This window comes from Chinchilla lanigera, unplaced genomic scaffold (assembly GCF_000276665.1).
Source record: "Chinchilla lanigera isolate Chin_1 unplaced genomic scaffold, ChiLan1.0 scaffold00052, whole genome shotgun sequence".
NCBI lineage: Eukaryota > Metazoa > Chordata > Mammalia > Rodentia > Chinchillidae > Chinchilla > Chinchilla lanigera.
This window is the reverse complement of record NW_004955453.1, coordinates 6,673,634-6,695,831: the sequence shown is the minus strand read 5'-3', so window position 1 is coordinate 6,695,831 and position 22,198 is coordinate 6,673,634. Positions and strand designations below refer to the sequence as shown.

Here is a 22,198-nt window from a genome sequence, read left to right as displayed (position 1 = left end):
GAAGTATTTTATGAGAAAGTAGGGCTGGGGGACTTGGTTATACTATTGGAGGAATCCCTCACGCACCAGCCTCTCTGAGTCCCAATTTGCTCACTAGTGAAGAAGAGACAATGGGATCCATTTGCTGTCTTCATGGAGCTTCTAAGAGGTAATGCTACTCAGCAGTGAGTCAGTCCACTGGTGAGTTCATAGCTAAATGCAGTGTTGGGAGATGAGGCCTGGTCAGAGGAGGTAGTCACTGGGGACATTGCCTGGACTCTCCCCACCCTTGATCTCACTCTACTTTCTGTCTGACCCACCATGAGCTGTTCTCGGCCATGTCCTGTTGCCATGCTGCCCTGACTTGGGAGCCAGCCAACATGGATTAAAATCTTTACAAACTTTGAGGCAAAATAATCCTCTTTCCTTAAACTGTGAGTGTCAGGTATTTTGTCCCAGCAATGAATAAAGTAACTGAGACAAACCTTGAAGCCAGGAATAGTAAGAAACAGGATGTCCTTACTCCACGAATTTACATGGCAAAAGAAATTTATTAGTCAACATTAAGTTAGTCAAAAGAAAGACTATGAGAGCAACCTAATCTAATCCCACAGGCCCTTTAAAAGCAGATTCCTTTTTGCCTGGTGACAGAAGACATCAGAGAGACTGACAGGGTATGAACAAGAAGGGGCCATGACAAGAACTGTGGGCTGCCCTAGATGCTGAGAGTGGCTCTTGGTTGACAGCCAGCTAGGAGGTGGAAATCTCAGTCCTGTAAATGCCAGGGACGAACTAGGACGCTGACCCAAATGAACTTGGGTGCTTATTCTTTTCGGGAACTTTCCACGTAAGACCCCAGTCAGATTGACCTCTTGATTTCTGCGTTGTCAGTCCTGGGAAGAAATCAGAATCCCCTTTGCGCTTCTGACCTGCAGAGCTGGGCGTTGCTTTAATTTCATAAGTTTGTGGCAATTTGTTTAACAGCAGCATAAAACTGACACAGCATCATACATTTAAATTATGGGAACTGGACTTTGAAGATACGGGCAGGTGGGTTCATTCCTTAAACTTAATGACTGAGATTCTACCACAGTTTTACTGGTGAGTTTTAGGGCTCTGGAATTAGCATGGAAGTTGCTATTAATTACAATGTTGCCTGAGGACCTACTCCTTAACTTTTTATTTTGAGAAGATAGAGAATAATAAGGAAGTTCCCTAATGCAAACCCACTTAGTAGAAAATAAAAAATGTGTTTTCTTTGACTCCACTTCACAGCTTTCTTTCAGTGTCAGGGTGGCCTCATTATAGCTATCTGGTCACTTTCTCCTGTGTCTGCTTTAACATGTTCCTGCTGGCTTGAACCAGGGATGATATGTACATGACTGCCCATGCCGCCCCATGAAACAACCAATGGTTCAGACCTGCCTAGCAGAGAGATGCATGGGTTAAGGCCCCATCCTCATCCTGGTAAATGAGTATTTTGAAGCGACTGGACACTGAGCAAAAAAACATCGAAATACAATTTTGAACAAAATAACTTTGTTCAAAATAACTTCAAAAAAGTTTCCGTCTCCTCAATTTACTTTTCTTACCACCATCAACGAGTTAAAACACATAGTGTCAAAGGATCAATAATCAAGTGTGTATTTAAACAGAAGGTTTCATCCCAGCACTCGGGAGGCTGAGGCAGGGGGATCTCTGTGAATTTGAGGCCAGCCTGGACTACATAGTGTGTTCAAGTTTAGTCTCCTGAACAACATGGCGAGATGCTGTCTCAAAAAAAAAAAAAAAAAAAAAAAAAAGAAAAAAGGAAAAAAGAAAAATAAACAAACAGAAGGTTTCAAAGTTCTTTCTCCAGTTTTGAGGTCAAGAAAAGTCAAGATCTAACACTTCAAACTCTTGTGTATTAAGTGAGTTTTCAATAGTGATAAAAACACAAAGCTTTATTGATATCCCACCCAAACGTGGAACATGGTACCTTTTCAATTTTGTTTTCCTGAGATTTCTTAAAGTAGATTGTGGGAATCCCAAGCTCGGAGGCAGCTATCCATTGCAGAGTGGCTCGGAGCTCAGCATCCGGACACTCCGGTTCCAAGTCGAAATTGATCACCAGCAGGCTCCTCTGGTGGCTGGCTGCTGTCCCTGGCAGTCCAGAAGCTTGTTCTGAACAGATACAAGCACACTCTTATTCTGCTTTCCCATGGGAGATCCCAGGCAATTGTGTATCAAAATGAGTGGAACGTGACTTACCCTTTCTGCTTTCTGACTGTCCTTTAAGAATCTCCTTTTCTTCTACTAATTCACTTTGGGAGAAAACAACAGTATATGATTGGTGATGTTTAGGAAGCGTTAAGTGGTAAATGAAAGATGACGTGATAGGTCTGATCGACCTACAAGCTTCTGAAGTTCATCCTAGATTTCCCATTCTCATAGAGCAAAGTAAAGTGGGGAAATACAAATGTAGCATGACAAAAGATTTCTGGGTCTGCAATATACAACCCCCTCCACCATAGAGAAGTGGCAGTAACTTGAATGGCTTTAATTGGGGTAATAGGTGTGGGAGACTCGAGAGAGATTCTTTTCCCTCTTCAAATTTCTTTCCATAAACTTTCACAGAGTTAACAGTCGAGGAGGGATTTTGGGAAATCAGTTCTCACTTAGAAATTTATCTTCTTGCATTTTACTTCTCATTTCATGGACCTCACGTTTCCATGCTGTCACAATGCTTTTCCCATACTATGATAGCAACATGCATTTGCATTTTAATATAGGAAAATAGGTTTTTACATGTATATTGTTCTTTGACCTGAAATAAGGTTAAACATGAACTGATGACCTGTGGAACTTGGGCTTTATAGCAAACTATCTTAGTGGATTGAAACTATTCTTTTCCATTCCTTTTATTGTGAAGAAGTATAAGAGGGAAGAAGTATTTTAGAACTATGGAATCATAACTGAAGTACTTCTTTAGCTATCGTGATGTTTAATATTGGAGGCGTTTTTGCATGGTATGTACTTATCACACAGCCTTGAACTGAGCCTTGGGAGAACTCAGGAAAACAAAAAATGACAGCATATGGCACAGCTGCTGAAAGGAAGTGACCGTGTTGGGAAGCTTGTAGTTGGCCTGTGTTTTTATACTGTCTAGAAATTTGTAATTAGGGTCTGAAAAATATGTGTCTTGATAGAAGATTCTCTCATGTTCTCTGTTGGTATTTTATCCGGCTGACAAATTTCTTTGTGTTGATGAATTACATTGATGATAACTTTCCCTGATGTTGAAAGAGTTCTGAATGGTGAGTCTTTCATTTCATACCACTTGTTTGTAGAAATGTCCACTCCCTAAGGGTCTAGAATTTGTGCTGTATCTCATACAAGCGACACAAGTGACAAGACAAGTGGTAGTCAGTTTCTGCTGATTCGGGTAAGTGGGTGCTGAGTGTGGGAGGCGATGAGCTTGCCTTCCCTGTGCACGGATATTTCTGAAGCCATAGGCATCTGCTGCACAGAAAGAGGAGGAAAGTAGCTAAGTAAACATTTCCTGATGGAGGAAAATTAATTTACCACAAAGTAGATTCTTTTGGTTCTCAAAAAGGAAGGTGATGTGCATGCTCATTTCTGCTTGTGAAAGTGCCTTTGTGAAATGGGGAAGCCGGCCCCGAAACTTCAGTCACTGAGGATATACCTGATTCAGTGGAGTTAGCCATGAAAGACTGAGGAACAAGGTCCAGATGAGAATTTAGTCTTTAAACTTTTTTACTTTAAAATTTCATAAATATCCAAATAATAAATAAAGACTTCAATTCACTTAATTTTCCAGAGCAATCGCAAATTTTAGAAGTAATCCTGACCTTGCGTTGCCCTTCCTTTCTATGGCACATTTCATGTGGCACTGTGCTTCTCAAAGGAGTTTCTCCTTTGGTCTCTTTAAGTCTGCATATTGTGCAGAGCAGAGTCACTGGGTAGGGATGACCCAGCTTTGGCATGGAAACCAGTTTTTACTGCCACAGTTAGTAGTGATAATCCCAGGTGTCCACAGCAGTAGGGAAGCCATTCACACTTAATTCTATTAAAGTGATCGTATTCTATAGTGAAGGCTATTGAAAAGTCTTCCTTGAAAGAAAGAAGGCAGAGAAAATATGGATATATGTACAGAAGGATATCTAGGATAACTGTACTGCTGATGTCCAATGGTTTATTGAAAGGAACAGGTTATGCTTTTTTTTCTTGGCTAATTTTGCATGCTTATATCCAGTAATCTGAACAACCAATTTGAAGAGAACAATATGCAAGATAACAACTATTGTTGAATTCCTATCATCTTGTTTGCTGAAACTCTGTGTCATTTATAATTTTTTTGTTCTCTTTAATGGTTTGATTTATCTTGCATTCTTACATCTGGTAATCTGACCAACTTCAATGAAGATAAAAATATGTAATATAACAACAACTGTTAATCCCTATCATTTTGTTTTGAAACCCTGTATCATTCTTATTGTTTTGGCTTTGTTTTGTTTTTATCTATGTTGTTGGCATTTTGCTATTCTTTTTAAAATTCTCTTTAAAATAAAAAAAAAAAAGAAAAGTCTTCCTTGGTGGCAGGTACCATTTAAATGGTATTTTTGCTTCTATATGTACAAGTAGGTAAAATTGTATACACTACATAGATTGATAAGCCTTATGTGAAATGATTATTTCATAGGGAGCAGATTTGAAACCAAGAATGCAGGTGTTATAGGACGGGGCCTGTTTTAGGCCCGAGTCCTCGCTCCAGTGACACGGACCCACAGCAGCACAGACACAATGAGATCGGTGGTTAGGCACAACCTGAATGATCAAAATGGATTGCCAGATGGAATTGCAATAGTGGTCTCACAATCACTGCATCCCAGAGGCTACTTACTTAATCATGGGAGAAGAAGGCATGCTTTCCTGATAAATGTCCAGGTCCATAATGCCAAGACTGCTAGTGGCACTACTGTTGCCATTGCTGACAAAGCAAAAGTTTACATATTAATGCCCATCTCCACCCCCTGACCACGCTGCTGATGCTCACGTTCCATTGCTGTGGGAGGTCCTTCCCTTGGTCCCCAGGAGAGTATTGTTTTGTGGATACATATTTCCGATCACTTTGGGAAGGAACAGAAGACAGCAGCCTGCCAGGCTCAAGCCAGCCACATAACAGCAATAACAGTAATAATAACAACAGTTTTTAATTTCTGAAGTGATGTCACATATGGTGGATCAGACAACAACCAGCATTTCCTTTGCTTTCTCATTCTAGTCAAGGGGTACTATTCATTTATCAGTAAGAGACTTCCTTTTGCTGGGTATGTCTGCAGAGAAATTCCTGAAAATTTGCCTGGGAGATACCACATTGCTTTTCTGCTTGCATCTTGGAGAATTTGATAGAAAGTTACATTCTCTCTTTGCCTCTCAGGGGCTTTTTCTCAAGAACATTCCATAGGATTTTATAGTATGCATACTTGGCTTATTTTCCTATGGGTGAAAGAATTTATAGGCACAAAGATAGTATAATGAGAAAGTTTTATCTTTCCTTTATCTTACAATTTTCGAGGAGGAGCACCATTCAACACCTGATTAATTGTTAAGAAGGAGAGGGCCAGGGATGTAGTTCAGCGGCACAGCACCTGCCCAGCAAGCATGAGGCCCTGAGTTCAAGTCCTGGTACCAAAAAATAAAGAGGATCATATTTTGCATCTCTTTTGTGGATTGCACAATTAGCATGTGCTCTACTTACTAAGGTGGCACTTAGTAGAGTTGAGCCAAATTTTAGGTTCTGCCTGTACTTGTGAAATGAAAGTATCCGATTTTACCAAACTCAGTGAATCTCCTCTCACCTTCTCTATTTCACAGGGATGTCTCTTCCAAGTGAGGTTTTGGAAGGACAACCGCTGATGTGCCACATAATGGAATAATATTCCTTCAGTACCCGCCAGATGCTCTCAATTATAAATTCCTGGCTGAAGTTCCACGTGCCTCACTCAGTCTATTCACAGATTGCAATGTGATGAGTCAAAATTTCCCTGGAGGTGATTAACCCTATAAACCGCTGTTAAAGCCAGAGATTCAGAGTCTCTCCGCTTTTCGTCTCTATTTTGTGTCATTTCCTACCAGTTTTTGGAATTTGAGACACATTGTTTAACATTATGAAATGTTCCTATGTGTAAACAGCCTGAGCTGCCAGAAATAAAACTACCCAGGATCCCTGTGTACACTCAGAGGCTTTGGCACGTCGCTTTCCATTTGGCTTTCTCTGGAAATCCTGTGGACCTGTTGGCCCAGTGGCAAATACACTGTAAGACTTTGAACAAACACAGAGAGATTCTTTTAGAGGTTCTGCCTCACAGAGGAATAGCCTTTAGTTTGTGTCTGCTAATTGCTCAAGCTCTTACAAATCTGATGTCTCCTAAGCAACTCTATCTGTTCTAGAAATACAATCCAGAGGGCAGGGCAGATAAAGGGAAAAACCAGGCCAAACAACACAACACACTGTGAAAGCACTTGCCTCATGTAAACTAAGCCTGTGTCACATCTGAAATGCAAATGAACCAGAGAGGAAGTTGAAACACACAGGTGTAATGGCAGCTCTCCATTTACAAAAAAAATCACAGTGCTAGTGCTAGGTACTAGCTGGGGCTTTCAGGGAAGGGAATGTGGCTACCTCTCATCTTTACTCAAGGAAATCGGAGGCATAAGTGGATACAAAAATATCTTTCAGCGTGAATCATGACAGGCAGAGACCTTGACCTAATGGGAGTCTTCTTTTCGCTTTTTCACTCACTATTTGGGTGACTTTGCACAGAACTAGACAATGCATTTCTTGGACCCCTCTGTGAAGACCACTTTTCCTGGTAAGACAAATGAACAGCAGGTACCTCATGGATCGTTCGCTGAGCTGCAGAAAGCTACTTGTGTCATCTGGGATGTCCTCTTCATTGGCTAGCTGGGACCAGCTGCCTGTACTCTCCTCACTGCTGCTGGGAGGGCTGGGAAACTCGCTGGGGACTCTGCCTTCTGTGGTGGCTTCAGCTTCTGGTCCATCTCTGGCATCAAGATTGTCACTGTAGACAGCAAGACATTATTAGCAAGAGGGAAGGCACAACATGGAACCTTTCACAGAGACCGCACTGCACATGGCTGATTCTAGGTCTCCACCATACTGAGCAGAATGTCACTGGACACAGGTGGAACCTTTCTTTTGGCTGATCTTTCCTTTGGAGCCTGTTATTATTTACATTTGAAATGTACCCCTAAATTCTCAGGCATTCAGAGGTGGGGCTTTTGGAAGATGGTTGGATCTTGTGGGCACTATGGATTCATCCATTGATGAGTTCATATTTAGATGTGCTATGAAAAGGTGAGGCCCCTATTGGAGGAAATGGCTCACTGAGGCTGTGGTTTTGAAGGGTGTACCTCTAACTCTGGCTTTTCCTATTCTTTCTGCTATTGGCTTCCTTGAAGTGAACAACTTAGTCCCAGCACACTCTTCTATCATGATGTTCCTGCTTTGGAGCCAGCTGACCATGGACTGAGACCTCTGAAATTGTGAGCCAAATAAACATCTCCTTTTTTAGGTTGTGGAAGTTAAGCATTTTTCCTCGGGTATGGGAAAGCTGACCGATACAGTGCCCTAGGAGATACTTTGCGTTTTCAGGATTACTCTCCATCAGTTTTCTCAAGTCTTGTACTGAATGCCTGCACTGATTTGAATCACAAGTTGAAGGAACTTGGAGTGCATACATAGACCTTATTAAGGGGCGATAGTGTTTAAAATGAAGATACACAAAGAATTATCCCCAATAACTTTAATTCAGTGGTTCTAGAGGGAAGCCCAGGAATCTGCAATTCAGTCAACAACCCCTGGTCGTTCTCATGTGATATGGGGACCACACTGGGAGAAAAGTACTCACCACAGTTCTGTTCCTTTCCCCAATCATTTTTCCTGCAAATACCTTTTAATGCACTTTGCACTTGAAGGGATATTTTACACTGTCCTCTCTCTCTGAAACCTCTGGTTTATATCAGCATCACTTCTTGGAATTAGTGCATTTTTAGACCGAATACCACTCCAGAACACTTAGCATTTGATCTGACATCATTGGTCCTTAAAACCTCTCTTCCATGCCTTCCTATGAATTTCTGCTTCTCTGGTCACTCCTTGCCTAAAGCCTAGCTCTCTGTTTCTCTGTTAGGTGTCACTGTGGCCCGTTCTGATTGCTTCACTATCTCTTTTCCACAGCCTGTCCCCAGGCAATCTTATCAGTTCTCCTGTCCATGTAAATAGCCTCAAAACTTGGACCTTAGTCAAGACCCTCTCTCCGGATTCTGGGGATCCTTTGTCAGCTGGTCTTCTGAACATTTCCTGTCTGTCTGATCAATACCTCAGAATACATATCTCAAACAAATTCTGAGTGCTCTCCCATGCTCTTCCTGTTTCTTATTTTCAGTGATTCCTTTGGGTGTCTGGGCTTAAAATGCACTCTTCTGATTTCTCCTTCTTGCCTCTTATATCCAGTTACTCAGATCTTTAATTTCATCTCTGTCTCCAACGTGTTTACTTATAACTGTCTCTTTACTCATGAAATTAACTTAGTTTCTTCTAAATTGCTACAAATTTAGGTTTGAAAGGAACCTCATAGGTGTGCTGTAGATGTTGACATAGAAACCCAGTGAGGAGGAAGGATTTATTCCAAGTTGCAGCAGAACTGGTACCAAACTTTAGAACCCGTGTTTTGAGACTTGTGTTCCTAAAACATGCCCAAGATTTTTTGTCTCCTGGCTTTTGCCTACTTGCCTTCTTTGATCAAAAGTTGGAAACATGAATGCTGTGAGCCTTATCCCTATCATTAGATTCTACAGATTCCAGTTCTACTACTTGCCTCCTATTCAATTTAAAAAAGTTAATCAACCTCTGTAAAAATACTACTACCGCCACCACTACCATCACTATTACTACTACTGCTACTAATTACATTCTCACATGGAAGTTTGGAAGAAATAAGTTAGAAAATAAAATTTACTTAATTTAGTGTCTGTAATATGAGTGTTCAGTAAGGGTTGGCATTCTTTATTAGTGAATTAAATAATTCACTAGGGATCAAACGTCTAAACAATAATATATGCTTTTACTTATTATTATTATTCAAGGCTCAGCCAAGAGATATCCATTTCCCTAAAGCCTTTCTTAATATCACCAGCGCTCTCCTACCCCAATTGTCAAAATAATTATCTGTTTTTCTTTTTAGTGACACATAATGCTTCCTAATTTGGACTTTAGTGTGTATAGTTATCTGTATTTATGCTAGACATTATTAGGCACTTTTATACTGTCTTATACATTAGAAGGAAAAGGTAAGGCTATGGGCATCTCATGTATTCGTTAGATGAATATATTGCTAAGTGTTTAATTTTATAATTAGACTTATATTTTCAATTTAGATCTACTTGTTAGATCTGAAATTGTGAAAGATTTGAGATGTGTTACCTGCAAGCCAAAAATATTTTAAGTAACAAGGGCATTAAAGTGTGGCAGTTTTTAACATGCTGTGGAACTGTCACTGGGTGAAAGCAGTCCTTAATAAACAGGATTGCCCATTTGTTGCCTGCTATAGTTACACACACACACACACACACACACACACACACACACACACACACACGACCAGGGGGTGGGACACACAGACACTCACAGACCTGCTTACATCAGATCTTCTCTCCCTAATGTACACTATATGTGCTGTGCAGTTTGAACTGTTGGGTATCAACCCAGTGCTATGGAGCAGGGCTCATATGGGGCTTTCTGACACATCTGCCTTTCCTCTTCCCCGGGGAAGACAGGAAAGGAAACAAGGAAAGAGATCAGGGATGGAGGAAGAAGAAGATAGAGAGAGCAAAAAGGGAGATGAAATGAGAGAGAGACAGAGATAGAGAGAGAGAGAATTTGCTTTAGATTATAAATAAATTGTAATCTTCTGCAAAGTGGAGGGGTGGTCTCTACTTCACCACTCTAGAATGTTTAAGAAAATAACCCAGGGACACACACCTCTGTATCTCTACCTCTAGGGTCAGGATTCAATCACCCTTTAATCCAACTGCCAGTGTTCTTTGCCCATGAAACCCTGAGTGTCCATAAATGCGAACCTTGGTACCTTGTCTCCTGGTATCACCTACAGTACAATCAAAAGCTAATAGTGCAACTGTGGTGCACACCTGTAATTCCAGCTCCTTAGGAGGCTCAGGCAGAAGGTTACACATTCAAAGCCAGCTAGGGGACTCAGTGAAACTCTATCTCAAAATTTAAAAAAAAAGGCTTGGGGGTGCAGCTGTGTGGTAGAGCGTTCCTGGGTATGATCCCCAGCACTGCAATAAGCAAAAACATAACCAGTAGTGTTGGAATAGTGGTTGCTGGAATGCTTTTCTCTGGGTCATTTCACACTCACAGCAGAGAATGTTGTCTACTGTCTGTACCTTAGGAATTATCGTTGGACAAAGAATTGTCCTGCCAAAGGTTCCCTGCAGGATGTTCTGAGGTCTCCGTTGAACTACATTTGAGGCACCCTTTTCCTCTGCCAAATCTAGCCCTTTTCAAACTCCCTCTCTCTCACCTCTAAGAAAGAGGATATAAAAACCGTGGATTGTAACTTGTTGTGTGAGTGTTCTGCAAGACGAGCAAATATTTCTAATACATTTTAACTTAATAAATAGCAATGTCTTGCCATATGAATAGTACACGATGCCGAACATCACATGATCACAGCTGAGCCAATGGTACATTTCTCCCTCTCTCTCACTGAGGGATTGTGAGTGATCTTAAGAGGTTATGATAAGATTTTGTCTACAGAGGAGGAGGAGAAAAAAAAGTGGGGAATCCTTCACTTCAACTGGGATTAGGAAGATGTGTAAAATGTGGGAAACAGTGTGAAATGTTGTAGAAAACCACCACCCAAATAAGGCTGTAGCAGCATGAGCAATGAATCTGTTTTGTGACCATGCAATGTCACATTTCTATAAAGTCCTCAAAACGAGGCCAAAGCAAGTGTCATTGGATAGGTTCCTTGTTAAAGCTGCATGAAAAGAAAAGAATCAGATTCCACTAAGCCAGTAGATAGCAGTGATTACATTAGCGATAGGGCAAGTCATCCTACATAATAACCCTCCTCTCTCTTGTCTCCCTCACACCAGCCACATAGGTTTTCAAAATAAGTGCAGGTTGATTTATTTATTTTTATTTTGTATTTTTTATTATTGTGTATCATATTACAATATTATAATCATTTTATATAAATATTTTTGAGTTGTGGAATGAATCGTCTGACTTTCCACTATGTATGATTATAAGCAGCTAAGTTAGATAGAAATTAATATACAGTCAGAGAGGGACTGGGTTTTCAAGGAAGTCTGCACAAAAACAAAAATGTCAGAATTGTGGTTGGAGTTGCATCTGAAGAAGGCCAGGCCTCAAGGTGAAGATGCAATGGCCTGGTCTCCGTGCCTCCCTAAGGTGTAATCAGTAATTTGATGTTGTATTGTAACTAGCACCACCTTGTCCAGTGCGTCCAGATGGGCCTCAGTTGCCCAGGTGGATGACCAGAGCATCTGATTCCATTTCCTCCCAGAAATGTCTTTGTTTCCTCCATGTACCCTTAATATGGGACTCATTTCCCTCCTGGACCAATATTAGCTAAGCAGCTATACTTGTAAACCTATAGGCTGAGTGTAGATTGATGCACATTATACCCACATTGTGACTTTGCTGTATAAATTGCTCCTGACAAGCGGACTCAGTGGCCACCCTATTTGGGACCCATTATGGAAATCCAGGAACTATTCACTCCTTATTTCCATTAAAACTCTCCTAACTTTTTCCTTTGGTTCACAACTTCATTCTTTGATGTTGTGGGACCACAGACTCAGCGCATGTGACATCTAACAGGTCAAGAGTTATATTTTTCCTATATCATTATGGGGAAATTCTTTCCGATATAAGTGCATTGGATTAAAAGCATGTTTCCAGAATGACTTATGCTCTCAAATCAAGTTTTTACTGTATAAGGACTCTTCATATATAACTGAAGAGCAGTGTCTGACTATATAAAGCAGCATGCTGGCTGCAGAAATGTCTATATAATTTTCCTCAAACTTAGAATTCATTCTGTCATCCTTTGTCTGATAATTTTAAACTTCAAAAATTTTTAATGTTAGTTCTACCGTAGAAAGTGGAGTCCCAAATGCATGACTACAAATTTCCTTTTATACTCTGGCTTCTCTTCAGATCGTATAAATCTTTTGTCTTTTAAAAATTTCCTTTTGATAGGTGAATGTTGTTACCTAAGAAATTATTCCAAAATACTTTTCAAATCCTTGCCCTCTACCTTCCCTCTGACAATATTTGGGATTGCTTTGCTGTTGAGGTGTGGCTGTCTTCTGCACGCTCTGCTACTTAATAAGCTTAATCATTGTCCTTTCTAAAATGTTGAGGAAGAGGGAGGAGGGATGGAGAGGAGGACACAGAATTTACTTAAATTGAAATGAAAGAAATGTTCATTGATGACAAATGGGAATAGTATATTATTGCCAAAGATGTGTAAATGAGCTAAGTGCTGGGACAGTTCCCCTTTGTTTGCCTGGTTAAAAAGTACTTTCCTGGACTAAGTCCATACTAACTTTAGACCTTTTGCTGTCAGGAATATTAATTCCAGGGTATTTCTTGCTAAAAGAGGAGTTAAGTCCAAGTGACTGACACTGAATATCCAGGTCGAAAATGAGTCTGTCAGTACATTTTATTTTACCTCAATTTTATGCTCTATTTACAGTAAATCTAATGTTCTGTGCCACATTTTCCCTGATATTCAGAATTCAGGATGAATGACGATTTTCTGAAATACTGGTTTTCATTTTCTTTTGAGAGAAAAATATAGTTTTGCCCATTTATTTATGAATAATGCACAGATGTGTTATGCAGAAAGACAGAGAAGGCTTTTGCCCCTTTTGTTCTTACAATCAGAACACACTGCATTGGAGAACCACGTGCCATGCTAAATCCTGCAGTAGCATCTTGAGATGGCATGGACCTCCGACGTCACCAAGCCCTGTGTTCGCCTACTTGAGTTCACTAGGATGCTGCCTTTATGATTCTCTATACATGCATTCCACCCGTATCATTAATGCTAAAATTTCTTTAAATCAATTTACCTTAGATAACCTGATTATGTTTATTTTAAAAGTTTAAGTCATTACTGTAAATGAAAATAGAAATCACTTGCCCATAGGCACAAGGTAACAATGAAAATAAATGTACAGTCACAGTGAAAGTACTGAAAGAGTTCATTAAAAGGGAAATTATAAAAGCTATAATATGTTGCCTCAACTTTAAGTACATAAATATCTATGTGTTCATATGTGTTTACTAGTCTATAAAATTAAAAAAAACCTTTCAGTTTCACTGATTTCTTCCATTGTCTTTATAAACATTGATGTCTGCTCCTATTTTTATTATTTATATTAATAATATATTAATATATTATATATTATCTTCCTTATAGTACCTGGAGTTTAATTTGATTATATTCCTGTAGCTTTTAAAGGTGGAAATTTAGATTAGTGATGCTAGACTATTGTTATTTAAAATAGCAACATTTAAAGCTACTGTATAGATTTCTTTCTTATGTACTACCTTAGCTGCATTTTATGATTTTTGATGTTTCATTTTCAATTTATTCAAAAGTTTGCTCTTTCCTTGTGAAATGCTTTGACCACTGGATAATTTCCAGGCATTCTTTCTTTTTTTTTTTTTTTTTTGGTTTTTCTCCGGTACCGGGAACCAAACTCACGACCTTGCGCTTGCCAGGCAGGCGCTTTTGCCACTGAGCTAAATCCCCAGCCCTCCAGGCATTCTTAATTTCTAAACATTTTGGAAGATATTCCAGACCTTTTTTTTGTTCAATCACCTTAGGATCAGAGAACAAACCTACATGATTTCAATTTTTTTCTAAATTTAATGACATTTGTTTTATGGTCTTATAAGACATACTAGCAGATATTTGAAAAAATGTGTATTTTGCTGTTGTGAATGGAATATTTAACAAATATTAATTTATTAATATTTGATCACATTGATTGTGACTTTTTCAAGTCTTGTACATCATATGACTTTTTATTATTCTATTACTGAGAGAAAAATGCTAAATTTCCAATTATAATTTTACATTTTTCTATTTCCCCTTTCAGCTTTTGTTTCTTTTTTGTTTGTTTGTTTTTGTTTTTCTTCTGGTACTGGGGGTCGAACTCATGACCTTGCACTTGCCAGTCAGGCTATGTGTCACTGAGCTAAATCCCCAGCCCCTAGCTTTTGTTTCATACAGACTGAGACTTTGTGATTACATAATTAGGATTGTTATGTCCTCATAAACTGACCCATTAATGTTATAAAATATCTGTTTATCCTTTGGAATATTCGTTATGTTGAAGTTTACATAGTCTGATATTAATGTAGTTATTCTGTCTCTCTTATATATTTTATTTTCTATACTTTTACTTTTGACCTACTTGTGTCTTTATATTGAGAGTGCATTTCTTTTTTTTTTTTTCTTGGTACCAGGAATCAAACTCTGGACTATGTACTTGCCAGGCAGGCACTGTGACATTGAGCTAAATCCCTGGCCTTTAAAGTGCATTTCTTGAAGGCAGCTTATGCTGTTGTTTAATTCAATATGACAATTTCTGCCTTTTAATAGAAATGTTTATATCATTAATAACTAATATAACTATTGTTAGGATGGTACAAATGTAGCATCTTGATTTTTTTTCTTTCTGTTTTTTGTTTTTTTCTGTCTTTAGTCTGGCATTTTTCAGGGGTAATTAAGCAATACTTAGCATTCCGTTTTATCTACTCTACTGACTTAATATAACTTTCTGTTTTGTCTTTTTAGTAGTTACCTCAGGATTTAAAATATTTGCCTTCAACTTATAGTCTAACGTGAGACTGCACTGTGCAAATTCACAGATAATAAGAGACATTGGTAGCAGTTACTTCCATTTCTCTGCTTCTATGCTGTCATAACTGGCACAGATTTTAATTCTTCATAAGTCATAAAACAACTTTTTTCATTTTAAACAGTGACTCTTTAAGGGAATTACGAAAAAGAAAGAATAAAGTGTTTTCTATTGGGCTACATATTTGCTCTTGTTGGTATGCTAATTATTGCGGGATGCTAAAATTTGCTAATTTTTTTTTTTGTTTGGTTGGTTTTTTTTTGGTTTTTCTCCGGTACCGGGAACCGAACTCACGACCTTGCGCTTGCCAGGCAGGCGCTTTTGCCGCTGAGCTAAATCCCCAGCCCCAAATTTGCTAATTTTGAAAGAAACTGCCAAACTGTCTTCCAAGTGGCTTCCAACTTTTCATCAGTATTTTCTTTTTCTTTCTTCTTCTTCTTTTTTTTTTTTGCTTCTTGAGACAGTGTTTTGCTATGCAGTTCAGGTTGGTCTTGAACTCATTTTGTAGCCGAGGCTGGCCTTGAACTTGCAACGATCCTCTTGCCTCAGCCTCCGGAGGGCTGGGATTGCAGGGATGCGCCACTAAGCCCGGCATTCTCTGATCTTGTAATCTATGATTTTACACTGGGACTTCTTATTGTGTAGGTCTTCTAGTGGTATATTTTCTGACACTTTGTTTGTATAACAAGTTATCATTTGGCATTGATTCTAAAATCTTAAATAAGCTTTATTTTTTCCAGCAGTTTTTGGCTTGTAGCAAAGTTGAATAGAAAACAGAATTCCCACCAGCTCACCTTCCCCTGCACATGTGCATTGTCCCTTCTGCGTACCATCCTGCAAGAGAGCTGGGCATTCGTCATAATCAGCGAACACACACTGACCCATCATTATCACCCGAAGTCCACAGCTTATATGGGGGATCGCTCCCGGCACTGTGTTCCATGGAGTCTGACAAATGTTTAACGACTGTCTTGGCCCTATTCAGTTTGGTGCTCCTGTAACAGAATACCAAAGACTTGGTAACTTATGAACAACACAACTTTGGCTCACAGTTCTGGAGGTGAGAAGTTAAAGCGGAGGCACCTGCATCTGGCCAGGGCCTCCTCCCTGTGTCTCACATGGTAGGAGAGGAAGATCAAGAAGGAGCAGAAGTAGAACATGCATCTCTGGCCCTTTAATAACTGTACTGATCTATTTATGAGGGTGGAGCTCTCATGACCTAATTTCCCAGCAAGCCCCACCGCTTATTACTGGTGCATTGGGGATTAAATTTTTAATCCTTGGCTTTTGGAGAATTCGTTCAAACAAGAGCAATAGCATTTATTTACAATTATATCCTACAGAATAGTTTCACTGCTGTCTAAATCCCCTCATCTCTGCTTATCCACTTTCCTCCCCAAACTTTGCACCACTGATATTCTTTCTCCATTGTTTCACCCTTTCCAGAATGTCATAGAGTTGGAATCACACAGTTCACAGTCTTTTAAGGTTGGATATTTTTCCTTTTTTTGAGACAGAGTCTCATTATGTAGTTTAGGCTATCCTTGAACTTACTATGCATCCCAGGATGCTTTGAACTCCTGGCCCTCTTCCTGCTTCAGCCTCCCAAGTGCTGGGATTGCACGTGTGCGCCACCACGCCCAGAAAAGGTTGGCTGTCATTACTACATGCATTTCAGCTTCCTTGCTGTATTTTTCTGGTTGGTAGCTCTTTTCTACTTAGCACATTGTTTCCATGTACCACCTTATATTTTTCCATTCACTTCCTGAAGAACATCTTGATTGTTTCTGTGTTTTGGCAATCATAAACAAAGCTGTTATAAATGTCCTTCTACAGGCTTTTGTCTGGAAATATGTCTTCCACTCATTTGGGTAAATACCAAGGGGCATGGTTCTGGGTAGTATGGTATGTTCAACTGTGACAGAAGCTGGCAAGTTATCTTCCAAAGTGACTGTTTCATTTCACATTGGCACCTGCAGCAGATGAGCATTTCTGCCTCACAACATCCTAGCAAAGATGTGGTGGTATCTGTACTTTGGATTTGGACATCTTAATAAAAGATATTTACTAATCCCTGGCTGTTTTAATTGACAATTTACTAATAACATATAATGCTAAGCAGATTTTCATGTGCTTATTTGTGCATTGGTACATCTTCTTTGGTGAAATGTCTCTTTGGTCTTTTATCCATTTTATAATTATTTTCATTTTCATACTTATTGAGTAATAACACTTCTTTGTATATTTTGGACACTTGTCCTTTATGAGATATGCTTTTGGAAATATTTTCTCCAAGTCTATGGCTTATCTTCTCATTCTTTTGACAGTGCCTTTTGCAGGGCAGATTTTAGTTTAATAAAGTCTAATTTATCAATTATTTCATTTATAAATCATACCTTTGCCTTTGTATCTAAGAAATCATCACCATATTCAAGTTGACCTAGATCTTCTGTTATCTTCCAAGAACTTTCTATTTTTGTGCTTTATATTTGTTTGTGATCCATTTTGAGTTATTTTTTTTATGAAAAGTGTGAGGTTTGTCTAGACTATTATTATTTTTATTTGCATGTGCATGTCCAGTTGTTTCAGCATCATTTGTTGAAGAGACTCTTTTCTTCATCTTAATACCTATTCTTGGTTAACTATATTTATATGGGGCTGTCACTGATGAATTCTGTTGATCTATTTGTGTCCTCTTTCACCAGTACCCCACTGTCTTGATTATAGAGTAAGTATTGAAGTCAGACAGTGTCATTTCATACACTATTCTCCTTGAATACTTTATTGGCAAATCTGAGGTCTTCACTTCTTGATATAAACCTGAGAATCAGGTTTTGAGATCTGAAAAAGTATCTTATTCCTTGCAGGGGTTTTGACTCTGCTTTTGTTGAAATCTGTAGATCAAGTTGTGAAGAACCTGTATCCTGGCACTGTTGAGTCTGTCCATGAATAGCTTTTATTTTTGAAGGATATTTTTGCTGGATAAAATTTAAGGGCTAGATATTTCTTTTTCTTCAGCACAGTAAAAATGACATTCTTTGCTTTTGCTTACATTGTTTCTGATGAGGAATCTACAATTTTTATTTGTGTTTCTTAGCAGGTAATGCTTTTATACGGTCTGCTGTAAAAAGATTTTCATCATTCTTTTTAAATAATTTGACTTGACGTTGTTATCTTCTTAATTTATCCTCTTTAGGACTGATTGTCCTTGATTTTCAAGTTTTACATTTTCATAAAGTTTCACATTTTTGTTTATCTTTAAATCTTTTGGCACATTTTTAGATATTTAAAATTCTTGTTGGTTTCTCTAAGATTTCTGAATATATTCTTTTCTATTGATTGTAATCTTGGGTATGAGTGATAATTTTCTGTTTCTTTGTATGGGTAACACGTTTCTATTGCATGTGACACTGCGAGTGTAGTGGACGGACAACTGGTGGTCAACTTATAACTTCCAGCTAAACTGAGTAAGTGTGCTGCTGGGTGTGGGAGGCCCACCTGAGGACTGTTGCCAGCAGCATAAGAGGCAGAGCTGGAGAAAAGGAAGTGAGACAGTTGGGAGCAGAGAGAAGGCTGTTGGGAGCTGAGAGAAGCTGTAAGGAGCTGTTGGTTGTTTTGGAGGAGCTTGTCATGCTGGCTTTCCTGATGAACTTGAATGTTTTCATCCTCCAATGAGCTTAAGGCCTTGTTGGTACTGAGAATAGCTTCAGCTCATTTTGGGGGAGCTCTGGTCCTCATTCTGATCATTGCTTCCTGGCTCCAGAGGGGAAGATGGTGCACTGCTGGTCTCCTGGAGAAGCTTGCTGCATTGGGTTCCCTGATGGGAACTTGGCTGTCTTCACCACTGGAGGAGCTTGGGACCTCACTGTTGCTGAGGATGGCTGTGGTACCTTTCGAGGGAGCTGTGGTTCTTCTGAGTGTCACTTCCTGGCTCCAATGCAGATCCCCAGCCTGCTAGCACAGCTTCTTCATCGCACTGGCACAGACTTCCTAGATTCCACCACTGGCTTTTGGCCTTCCCAGCACAGATCCGTGAAACAGGCCAACGTGAGATATTGTTATGGGCTCTGGGCCTCCACCTGGATTCATGGGGGGCATTATCATGGGCTGTAGGTATTCAGCTGGACTCATGCACATCATTACTGTGGAATCCAGGCCCTTGGCTGGATTACTTGGTCTATAGTTTGTGGACAGATTTCCTGCATTCCTTTGTATGTCATTCTTTGGGTGACTATTATAAATAATCTCATAAAATATGTGTCCTATAGTGAATCATTCCCCTTGCAAAAGTAACCCCCCACCCAACACAGCAAGTTTATGCTGTTGATTGCTGGATTTTGTTGTCTTTCTTTAAATATTATTGGATTTCCTAAGTTACATCATTTTTAGTACAGCTTTATATTTTCAGTACTTGTTCTTAAGTTATTCTAAATCAAATTTAAGCCCTAATTCTATCTTGTGATCCTTTTTGGGTCTCTGGATTCTGTCCTCTGCCTGATTGGAACGAATCTTCAGCATTCCTGTGTGCGTTTGTGGAGCTATTCAGCACTTTCCCACTCTCGCTTCATGGGGGTGCACTGATGCATGCAGGGCTCAGCATTGAGGGGACCTGCTACAGATTTCCAGATTTCTCCCTCTGTCTGCACGCGATCCTCCAATCTCTGACTCTCAACTCAGAGTGACCTCTCTGCCTTGTCTTAACAGGGAGTCCAGGCAGAAAGATGGAGCAGTTATAGGGCTCCTCACGTTTGCATCTCTTCTCTGGGGGTGGTGCTTACTGCACAATGTAAAAAACATTTGTTCCATACATTCTGTCCCTTTTCTATTTTGTTCACAGAAAGAGGGCAAATTCAGTCTCAGAAACCCTATTATAGCTGGAAACAGAAGTTCTTGGTGTTCATTTTCTTATCATTGCTCCTTAGCAGCTATGCTACTAAGGTTTTGACTCAATGACTCTTTAATATATATACCTAGTAGATTTCACTTTCAATTATTATACATTTTATCTTTTGTATTTGATTTTATATCCGCCTCATTCTATTTTGATTGTACTTTGCTCCTACCTCCTGTTTTGTATAAGTTTTCCTAATATTTACGCATCATATTGGGTATATATTAATTCTAATATTTGAGATCCTTGGTAGGGTTAACCTTAATGTTTGTGCCGACTCTTGCCTATAATACCTTGATTTCATGTGTGTTTTGTAGTCTGAGGTCCTTAGCTCACATTTAATAGGGCTTTGGAATCCTGCAAGTCTTGGGTTTAATCATCAGAGATTTATGTTTGCCCTTGTCAAGCTTTTACAGGGCTGTTAAACTGAGACTCCTTTAAAGTAATTTACTAGTGTGGGGTTTTCTGGACCATATCAGCAATGCAAATTAGAACTCCAAACATGCATTAAGACAAATTGTAACTGTAAATTCTTATGGTAACTTTTTTCACTGTATCAAGAGCCCTAACCCTGGGACATACATTTTCTTTCAGCTCCTTTTTCTGGGTGGTGAGCTTTCTCCTTATTTCATAGATGGATATTATCCTGCTAATCTGGAGACTACATTCTGGTGCAACTCTTAAATGTTCATAAACCCACAGTGTCATTTCCTCATTTCTACTGCTTTTCAGGAGCTAACACTTTAACCGAGAACTGTAAACACCTCAAGGGAGGGCTTAGAGTCAGTTTTAATTTATTACTTTTATTTCCAGTCTTTTACATTGTGAGCCTCTCGCTGCTATAATTATCACTGCTAAGGTCAGCTCCATGTTTAAAAGGGTGTTGTTTATTAGATTTAACTCAAGGTTTCTAGGTGATTCATGGTGGGAGAATTTTTCAGATTATGACACTGAAATGTTTGTAATGCAAGGATATCACTTCATTTCTTCTCAAGGGGTGGCATTTTCTCTCATTTACATCTCATTTAAATGCTAACATCTTATCTCCAGTAGCCACTTCTTTCACCAGTTATTCTCTATCACATTACTCTTTAAGGTTTCCATCACTCTCTACATTTTCTAGAGTGTGTCCATTGTGTTGTCTATATTTTCTACTCATATGGAAGAACCATGGGAGAACTTTCTTCTGTATTTTTCAACTACAGAAACAGTGAATATCGCAGGCTGGGTGCTCCTATCCTTGGTGGATGAGTAATGCTTTTCAAATATAAATGAATATACAACATAAAATATGTTTCTAAAACACTGGATTACGTCAGTAAGTGGAATGTGTGAATGCTCAGGATTCTCAATTTGTTGTTTATGCAGTGCAGCCTCAGGGAAAGGAGATTGCTTTGAGAATAGCTTAGGGTGTAGCTTAGTAGTACAGTGCAGGCTTACCACGCTTGTGGCTCTGGGCTCCATTCCCAGCACCACAAAACCAAAGTAAAAAACAGAACCTCCCCACCCCAAAACAAATAGGACCACATTACTGCCTGCAATAACATACCATTTTCTCAGCAATCAATAATGGGACTACCCCAAATTATTTAATCTTTCTGAAATTGAAGGATAACTCCAGTGTCTCAAAAAGTGGGATGAGCTGGTAGACAACAGGTCTGTCACAGGGAATTTAGTTTGGTGTTTAGCTGTGGGGACAAATCTAATCCCATGATAAGGAGTCCGAGCTTAGAAAATGTGGTTTAATTATAATTCCCTTTCCCCTTCAGAAAAATTTAGGAATTCTCTAGTTTGAACTCTCACATTGTTCATGATAGTTTTCTCTTGGGGAAATGTTCTTCTAGAATAAAAGCCACTATATACCACCCCCCAACAGTAGTGATAACCTTAAACATTCACTGAATGTTAACAGTAGGCAAGTCACTCAGTTGACAGCTCTGTGTACCTTGCTTTTTTAAAAACCGTAATAATTCTCTTATGATATTAGCATCACTGTTGTTGTCCCATATGGGTGAGAAAACTGGGCGAGGAGAAATCGGGGAACTGGTTCTGAGTGATAGAATTTAAGGTTCATAGTGAGTTCATGTTCTATAATTCTTTTCTCCTGCTCAGTGAAAAAATATATGAAATAATTATTCCCTGTATTTTGCAAGTGGATCCAGAGCATTTCTTCATTCATGGAAAACTAAGTCAGAACCTCATACAGTGTTTTAACAGATTGTGTGTTTGGGGTATTATATGGAGCACAAACCTAAGTCAACTGGAAGCTTTATTAGGATAGATTTCAAATTTTTTTTTTATAACATTCCCAGG

The 22,198-nt window shown here is 39.1% G+C and overlaps 1 protein-coding gene across 5 annotated transcripts in view; it reads right to left on the bottom strand.

Annotated features, from left to right (window-relative positions):
• Positions 1 to 22,198, bottom strand: part of Sphkap (SPHK1 interactor, AKAP domain containing) — a 170,394-nt gene that overhangs the window by 5,358 nt on the left and 142,838 nt on the right. For 4 of the 5 annotated variants that reach the window (XM_013519984.1, XM_013519983.1, XM_013519982.1 and 1 more), the window contains 4 exons: positions 6,879 to 7,064; positions 4,883 to 4,969; positions 2,230 to 2,282; positions 1,958 to 2,142 (listed from right to left, as the gene is read on the bottom strand). In XM_013519984.1, coding sequence (XP_013375438.1) covers positions 1,958 to 2,142; positions 2,230 to 2,282; positions 4,883 to 4,969; positions 6,879 to 7,064 — 511 coding nt within the window. The remainder of the gene's footprint in view (positions 1 to 1,957; positions 2,143 to 2,229; positions 2,283 to 4,882; positions 4,970 to 6,878; positions 7,065 to 22,198) is intronic. The other variant, XM_013519985.1, reaches the window with a different exon arrangement.